The 8,811-nt window shown below is 45.3% G+C and overlaps 1 protein-coding gene and 1 non-coding gene across 2 annotated transcripts; both read left to right on the top strand.

Moving 5' to 3' along the window:
• The first annotated feature begins 497 nt into the window (after window positions 1–497).
• BNIPL (BCL2 interacting protein like) lies at window positions 498–8,748 on the top strand. The gene is given in 10 exon segments (NM_001079621.1): window positions 498–677; window positions 1,672–1,767; window positions 1,972–2,036; window positions 2,254–2,478; window positions 5,425–5,607; window positions 5,798–5,900; window positions 6,048–6,179; window positions 7,351–7,437; window positions 7,625–7,723; window positions 8,171–8,748. Coding segments are annotated over 10 exon segments (1,071 nt in total). The 5' UTR covers window positions 498–633; the 3' UTR covers window positions 8,208–8,748.
• TRNAG-CCC (transfer RNA glycine (anticodon CCC)) lies at window positions 1,474–1,543 on the top strand. Its single transcript has one exon. It is a non-coding gene; the product is annotated as a tRNA-Gly (tRNA).
• Window positions 8,749–8,811: the final 63 nt, after the last annotated feature.

Here is an 8,811-nt window from a genome sequence, read left to right as displayed (position 1 = left end):
TGAGGTCTTATTGTCTCTTTTTACAACTATAATCAGCCCTTTCCCTTGGATAATTGTTTTAACTTCCTCAAGATTCATTTCCCTTCTTTCTACTGTACTTACTGTCTTCCTTCTGTTGACTCTCTTTGGGAATAAGGAGCAACAGTCTTTTTATCTCCCTTCATCCTCAGCCTTTCCTTTAATGTTTCTTCTTCCAGAACTCTATCACATACTTCTGTGTCCTTGATTTTGCTTATGCTTGAAAAAGTAGGCACACGATAATTTTAAAACCAAAATGGTTTATACCATTGCCTTTTTTTTTTAAAGCAGCTTCCAGAAGGTTTTAAGGAGTCTAGAAAATTGTCTTCCTAGACTCACCCAAGACTAGCCACTTTAGAAAATGTACTCTCCTCCCCACAACCCGCCCCCACATAGGCAGGGTTTGTCTTTTGTGCAGACCTGCTTCTTGGGAAGGGAGGTGGCAAAACCTGTTTGAAGGTGAGGTTACCTCCCTTCCACCCCTCCTTCCTCCTTGGAGGCAAGAGCAACGACAGCTGAGACAGAGAAAAAGGGGGCACAGAAGTGTTGGGGAGCTGGGGCATCCAGCTCCCCGACAACTACAAGTGTTTCAAGGTGACAGGAAGACTTGTGAAGATGGGAACTATACAAGAAGCCGGAGAAAAGACGGTGGATCTCGGGTGAGTAAGATCTTGGCTGACGTGATCGGAAACAAGGAGTGAATAGTCCTCAGGGATTTTCCCACCATCCAGCTCTTACCAAGTCCTAGCAGAGACTAGACTAAGAGAACTAATTGGCAGGGAAGGGATGGGGGTGGCCTTAGGTAGGAAGTACCAGTATCCTATGGGAATTAGGGAATGGGATTCCAGGGTAATTCCCTATTGCTTTTCTTTTAAGGAAATTTCTATACATTGATATCTGCCCCTGTTCTCCATTTTCTAACAACCACACTGCAGAATGGCCATGAGAAAAGCTGCCCCAGAACTGTGCTAAGATCCAGGTCTTCCTTCCCAGCAAATCTCTCTTCCTCCTTATCTTCTCCCCCCACCCGTCCACCCATGCCATGGTTCCCCTAACCACTCCCCAGCATGATGGAGGTAAAGCAAGCCTGACAAGGTGCCATCTTTCCCAGCTTTGCCCAGTGACAGCTGGGCAGGTCTGTCAGGTTCCAGCCTATTGTGATGTGAAATACCTCTCACCCCGACAGTCCAGGTGGAACAACTGCCACACAGGTCAAAATAATTTAGCTTTTGACCTTAGAGCTAGAGGGATCTTAGAGGGACCCTCCATGCTCCCTCTGCTCCTATACCCAGCAGTAGGGATGACTGCCTTTCAACAAGTGAAGGTGGTAGAAACATCTAGGAGACAACAGATCTGAGTTCTTTTTAAGGCCTGGCCTCTGCTCTGTACCTTACTACTATTCACACCAGTGTTCTCACCTACTATCCAGTTTCCTTAAGACATTGCCTAGGGACTTCCCTGGTGGTCCAGTGGAAGACTCTGCACTCCCAATGCAGGGGCCCAGGTTCAATCCCTGGTCAGGGAACTAGACCCCAGGTGCTACAACTAAGATCTGGCACAGCCAAATAAATAATAAATATATATATATATATATATAAAAGATATACCTAGTTTGTCTCATAATAATATTTTCTTTCTGCGGGACTATCTTAGCATCAAGGAGAATGCAGAAACAGCAATACTAGGAGCATCCTTGAGACTTGGGGAACTGGAGCTGAAGGAAGAATGGCAAGATGAAGAATTCCCTAGGTGAGATGTATGAGTGAGGCTGGGGAAAAGAAGAGCTGGTCACAAATGGAGGGTGGGGATGGTAAATTTGGACTTAAAAGAGAGAGAGATGGGAAAAGAAAGAAGAAATAAAATTATGGTAGGGAAACAGAGTTGATAAAGTGATACCTGGCTGAATAAGCCTTAACCTATGTTTCTGCCCCCTTTTTGGCTTTCCCCGTCTAGATTGCTTTCTGAAGAGATTGGCCCTTCTGAGGATCCTCATGATCCTGAAAGAGACACACAGGCAGGTAGGTAAATGAGAACCTAGGCCTCAAGTCCTAGATTCTAGAGTCAAGGTTATGCCAGCCTGTCCCCTTGTGGGTCTACCTCCCTTTTCCCAAATGTCCCGCATTAGTCCTTCTTTAGAATTCACCCCATAGTATCACTTACATATACAGGAATTCTAATGTCCTGCGCCAACACATCCATCTTTCTCTTCTTTTTTTCCTCCTCCTCCAACCCCAGGCACCCCCAGCACTTTAGCCCTGTGTGGCCGGCGCCCCATGCGCAAGCGTCTTTCTGCCCCGGAATTGCGACTGACTCTGACTAAGGGGCCTGGAGATAATGGAGCGTCTCCCACCCACTCTGGACCTTCCTCTTCTGATGGCAGTTCTGACCTGGAGGTAGACGAGTTGGAAACACCTTCAGACTCGGAGCTGCTGGACAGTGGACATGAATTTGAATGGGAAGGTGAGAAAGAAAGCTGAGGACTGAGCTGGTAGAAGTAGAGGCCAGTCTTAAAGCAGCTCAGGATGGATTTAATGGGACTGAAGTTAGAACTAATAAGGGGATCAAGAGGTAAGATGTGCAGAATTTCCTTGGAATGGAAAGGTGGAGCCTACAGATCCAATGTAGTCAGTATGAGGGGAGGGCCACTTCATTTATTGAGGGAAATTTTATTGAATAACTGTTAAATGCTATCAGTGAGCTGGAAGTGAAAGTGTAGTCGCTCAGTCATGTCCAACTCTTTGCGAGCCCACGCACTCCAGCCTACCAGGCTCCTCTGTCTATGGAATTCTCTAGGCAAGAATACTGGAGTGGATTGCCATTCCCTTCTCCAGGGGATCTTCCCGGCCCAGGGGTTGAACCTGGGTCTCCCACATTGCAGGTGTATTCTTTACCATTTGAGCCACAAGGGAAGACATCAATGAGCTACAGCCAGGTTATGAAGATGAATAAGATAATCCATACCCTCAGGGAATTGTCTGTTTAGTATAAAATAAACATGTATAGATTAAGTTTGGTAAAGATTATGATCTACATGTATGTAGGATACAGATTAAGCAGGGAGAAGGCAAAGGTCAGTTCTGGCTGAGAGGTATTAAGAAAGACTTCACAGAGGAAACAATTCTGAGTTTATCAGGTAGCTGGAGAGGCATTCTAGACGGAAAAAGCAAATTGGGCAATAGCATGGCATGATGGGGAATTCAAGGTATTGAGCATGACTCTTTGGATATTAAGGAAAACTTTGATTTCTTCTCTACTCACAACACTTTTGATACCAAATGTATCAGTTTCCGCCCACCGATTCTCCAGACGCAAATTGGATGTCCTACAATTCAGTCACAACACTTACCTGGAGATAGTACAGACACTACAGGTTGAGGGCTCACCCACAAGACTGCCCTCAGACTTCAGACTTCAGTCACACGTCCAGGTTGTCACCTGTGCTTCTGACTGACGGGATAAATCACAGGTGCCCACCACACCCTCCTCAGATTTGATAATTTGCTAGAACAGCTCACAGAACTTGGGAAAACAGTTTACTTACTAGATTACAGGTTTATTATAAGAGGATACAGCTCAGAAACAGCCAGAAGGAAGCAATACATAGGACAAGTTATGTGAAAGGGGAGCACCAACCTCCCAGCACCTCTGTGTGTCACCAAACAGGAACCTCTCCGCATCCCTTCAGTTAGGGTTTGTTTGTCTATAGTATGACTTTTCGCTTGTGCTGGGTCCTCATTGCTGTGCGTGGGCTTTTTCGAGTTGGGACGAGCGGAGGCTGCTCTCCAGTCGCAGTGTGCACAGGCTCTGGGCACGCAGGCTTCAGTAGTTGCAGCACATGGGCTCAGGAGTTGCAGCAGGGCAGGCTCTAGAGTGCAGGTTCAGGAGTTGTGGCTCTTGGGCTTAGTTGCTCTGTGGCATGTAGAATCTTCCCAGACCAGGGATTGAACCCATGTTCCTTGCATTGGTAGGCAGATTCTTATCTGTCGTACCACCAGGGAAGTCTCAGTTAGGGTTTTTTTTTATGGAGGCTTCATATGTAGGCATGACTGATTAAATCACTGACCATTTGTGATTTAGCATGACCTCCAATCTCTCCCCTTCTCAGAGGGCAGATGGCAAAAGTTCATCCCTCTAATCATGGTCACTTCGCCTGGTAACCAGTCACCCATCCATAGGAGCTTTCCAAAGTCACCTCATTGACATAAACTTGTGTGGTTGAAAGAGACCTGTTATGAATAGGAAAAGAGACTACTTTCACCTTTATTGTCAGGAGCCAGGAACAAAACCAAAATATACATTATTATATTACAGATCTGAAGGACTGGGCAGTGAAGAGAGTGACAAAAGACTGTCTTAAATAGGCAAGGGTCAAATTATGGAGGTCCCAGCTGCCACACTAAGGCGCTTAGATTTTATCCTGTAGGCAGTGAGTTTTAATCAAGGGAATAACATGATCAGGTTTAATGGCTTTTAAAAGATTGAAAACAGCCTAAAGATCTGTGAGTAGGATGTTAATTCTATTACTGTACACCCATACAATGGGATAGAATGAAACTATTTTTTAAGATGAAGCAGTTCTTTCTATGGCTATGGAAAAATCATGCAAAAAATTAGTGAATATAGAATATTGCTATTTGAGTGAAAATGGGAGGGGAGGAAAAAATGTTTGCTCTAGCAGTGGTGGGTGGGATGGAGGAAAACAGCTAAGAGTAGGGAGATAGAAGGCTAGTACTAAGGCCAGATAAGAAATGCTAAGAAGTTATACCAGGACAGTGAAAGCAGAAAGAATAATTTATTATCTAATGGAAGTAGATGGACGAGGATCTGGCTTGAGGGCTGGTAAAGAAGTAAGAGTCTTGGATGGCATAGAATTTTCTCTCCTAGGCAGTTAAATGGATGGGGTCATTCATCAAGAAAGAATATAGGAAAGAGGAGGAAGAGAATGAGTGTGAGTTGCACTGGTGACTTGGAGATGACAGAGAAACACAAAATAGAGGTGTCCACTCCAGACATTCAAGAATATGGGTCTGGTATCAGGAAAGCAGTCTAGGTTAGAGAGGAGTCATCACCATACTGGCAGTAACTGAAGACACAGGAATAAATGAGCTCACCCAAGGAAGGAAAAGCATCAGAAGAAAGAAGGAATCTGGGAAAATGGCAGGGGCCATCAAGCTACCATAGTTCAAGATTACCTTCAGGCCATTGTCCAGTGACAAAGTGAGGATGATAAGTCACAAGAAAGAGAAATCAGCAATAGGTTGGGTTGACTGGACAAACCAGGGCTAGTCATGGGGGGAAAATGAGAAATTAGTTGTTGGGGTAATAAATGCTAAGAATCTAAGGAAGTTTCAAGATGCTGAAGACACGTATTCTGCCTTGTTGATCCTTCCCCATCCCTCTTTTTAGATGAGCTGCCCCGGGCAGAGGGCCTAGGGGCCAGTGAGGCAGCTGAAAGGCTAGGCCACAGTTGTATGTGGGATGTGGCTGGAGAAGATGGTCATCGCTGGAGGGTGTTCCGAACAGGACAGCGGGAGCAGCGAGTGGACATGACTGTCATTGAGCCCTATAAGAAAGTCCTATCTCATGGAGGTAATGGCTATAATAAATGAAGGGTTAAGAACTGTGACTTCTTGAATAAAATGCTGAAGCTGGAAATTCAGTTATTGGGTTCAGAATCCTTCCTTCAACTTCTAGAGACCCACAGAGATGCTCAACCTAAACAGACGTACTGCCCATCAGTACTTATTTATTGAGTGAGTTTTCTCCTTCTCCTCCCCAGGCTACCATGGTGATGGCCTCAATGCTGTTATCCTCTTTGCTTCCTGTTACCTACCCAGAAGCAGCATCCCCAACTATACCTATGTCATGGAACACTTGTTCAGGTGAGGTGCAAGGCTTAAAGGGCTCCAGAGTGGATGTTACGGAGGCAAATGTTAAAAAGCACCCCTGACTGTCGAGTCTACAGCAATGTCCCTCTCTTTCCCCACAACCCAAAATGCATACCTTCCCTGACAATTTCATCTGTCCAGGTACATAGTGGGAACTCTGGAGCTGCTGGTAGCTGAAAATTATCTGCTGGTTCACCTGAGTGGAGGCACAAGTAGGGCGCAGGTTCCACCTCTGAGCTGGATACGCCAATGTTATCACACTCTGGATCGGCGGTGAGCCTCTTGGACAAGAGAACTGTAACTCTCTCTTATCCTTTTCTCTTTCATCTTTCCATTTTTTTCTTCTAATTGGTCTCTTCTACTTTTTTTTTTTTTGGCTCTGGGATCTCATTTTCCTGACCAAAGATTGAACTCCAGGCACTGTCAGTGAAAGCCTGGAGTCCTAACCACTAGGGCCACCAGGGAACTCCCTCTTCCACTTTTCTTTGTCCCCCTACAACCCTTTCCAAGGTTCTCCTATTTTCTGTTTTCTCTTGGAGTCAAGGAAATCTAGTTTCAAATCTTACCTTTATCATTTACTACCTGTATGACTTTGGACAAGTTATTTAACCTTTCTGGGGTTCAGTTTCCTTCTCTGTAAAATGACAATGATAAAATTAATATCTTTGCCACTAAGCATTTGTGAAAATCAAATAACTCAACATGGTGCCTTGCCTGGCACATGGCAGGCAGCCCTTCCTTTTCTCATAGTGTTGCTGATTATTTCATTTTCCACATCTCCATTGTCTTTTCTTGTCTGCCTTCATCCCTGACCCTTATGCCCTTTTTTTTTAAATTTAACTGTGTTGGGTCTTAGCTGTGACGTGCAGGGTCTTCCTGTGTCACACAGTATCTTTTGTTGCAGTGCACAAACTCTTCGGTCTAGGTACACAAGTTCAGCAGTTGCAGTGCATGGGTGTAGTTGCTCCAAGGCATGTGGGATTTTAGTTCCCCTACCAGGGACCGAACCCACAACCCCTGCCTTATATGATTTTTTTCCCTCCTGGTTTTTCTTTTTTTCCTTTCTTCCTTCCATCTTCCATTTGGCCACTTTTCTCTTCTGGTTCCTTTTTTCTCTCTCCTCACTGGTCTTCACCTTGCCATGGAGGGATGAAGGACTATACAAAAAGAAATATGGGGAGCATAGGGCACAGGGCATAGGAAGGAAGTGGGGCTGAGAAGACCAGGCTAAAGGATTCTGAGAGAAGAGTTTCCTAAAAAATGAGAAGGTTAAGCAAGATGGATGGAGCTGAGATGGCAATTAAAGGAATGGGGATTCAATCCAACTGTCAGAGAACTCTAGAAATTAGAGAAGAAGTGAAGGAAACTAAAGTACAGAAGGTAGCTCCACCTGATCATCAGGTATGAAGGCGGAAAGAGAGTAGGATGGTCTCATGTTCTTCAGGCTCCGGAAAAACCTGCGTGCTCTGGTGGTTGTCCACGCTACATGGTACATGAAGGCATTCCTGGCATTGCTTCGGCCCTTCATCAGGTACTTGTTCGGGGGACAAAGACCCCCTGCCCCTTCCCCACTTTCACAATCAAGATTAAGACCTTCTTGCCCCACTGTGGCTCTTTCTAGCCTTAACCACTCTCTACTTGTTATGTTGCACTTTGTAAGTATCTCCAAGAGCCCTCTTCTTAGTATAAAACACACTTGGTTGATCCTCTCTTTTCAGTTCCAAGTTCACACGAAAGATCCGTTTTCTGAACAGCCTTGGAGAGTTGGCCCAACTCATCTCCATGGATCAGGTCCACATCCCAGAAGTTGTCAGACAGTGAGTCCTGGTTTAAGGATTAAAGTTTGGGATGGGATATGTAAAAGCCAGTTCCCGTTTTCTTAATGCCTTGAGGGAGATACAAAGGAACTGAAAGACAGGCTCTGCTTTCAGCTGCTTCCGTATATCTGGGAAAATGCCATACATGCAGAGAAGAAATTAAGGACACTACTGTAAAAAGAATGAAAAAATTACCCCTAAAAGTGCATCAAGGAATAAAGGAGTAATCACAGCAAAGAATTTAAGGAGATTCAGACCAGCTGTAGAAATTAAGAAAGGATGTTGGCAGTGAATAGGAGAGAATATCCAGTGGGGGAGGGTTGTTAGGGAGCAAAGGAATGATGACTGACCCAAGCATCTTCCAATTCACCTGGCTTCTCTCCCCAAACCCCTGAATTAAAACCAGGTCTGCTCTTGTACCGATTTTTCCCCCTCTTTTCCTCCTAGGCTGGACCATGATCTCCATGGCTCAGGAAGAACCTAGCATAGGACTGGAAAAATGGGCTTAAGAACCAATCAAAGATACGGATCTGCCTATACCCTAAACCTGAGCTGTTTTGTAAATCATCTCATCTTCAACCCCAGTACCACTGGATCTTCACATCTCTGTGGGATGTCTTTCCTTCCATGCCCCCGACTTCAAAGCAGGGCCCTGATGTGCTGGGTAACTTTCGTTTCAGCTGGAGGGCTGCATGTCCTGGCATTTTTTTTATAGGAAAGTGCAAAGCCGTGCTGCTTTAGCTGTAGAACCTTGGGCAAATCACTTCATCCCTTTTGAGTCCGTGATCCTTTTCACCTGGGGTATTCCCGCAGTGTGTAGAGGTGAGGGGCGGGTGGACGGGGAAGGCAGGCCTCCTCCAGGGAGCCAGGAACCAGTAGCCTCTATTTCCCTCTTCCCGTCAGTAGTCACGTCTGCTGCCTGTGAGCCCGAGCAGGGGCACTTTCAAAACCTGTACTTTGTCCTCTTTAGTAAATTCTGATCTGTAGTAAATTTATCTCTTAATAAATCAGAGATTTATTAAGCACTGCGCCCAGGAAGTGAACTACTCTTTACCCAACCGCTGCATCACACACGATCCGTCGGTCGG

Source organism: Bos taurus, chromosome 3 (genome assembly GCF_002263795.3).
Source record: "Bos taurus isolate L1 Dominette 01449 registration number 42190680 breed Hereford chromosome 3, ARS-UCD2.0, whole genome shotgun sequence".
Taxonomy (NCBI): domain Eukaryota; kingdom Metazoa; phylum Chordata; class Mammalia; order Artiodactyla; family Bovidae; genus Bos; species Bos taurus.
This window is presented reverse-complemented; position numbering and strand designations above follow the sequence as displayed.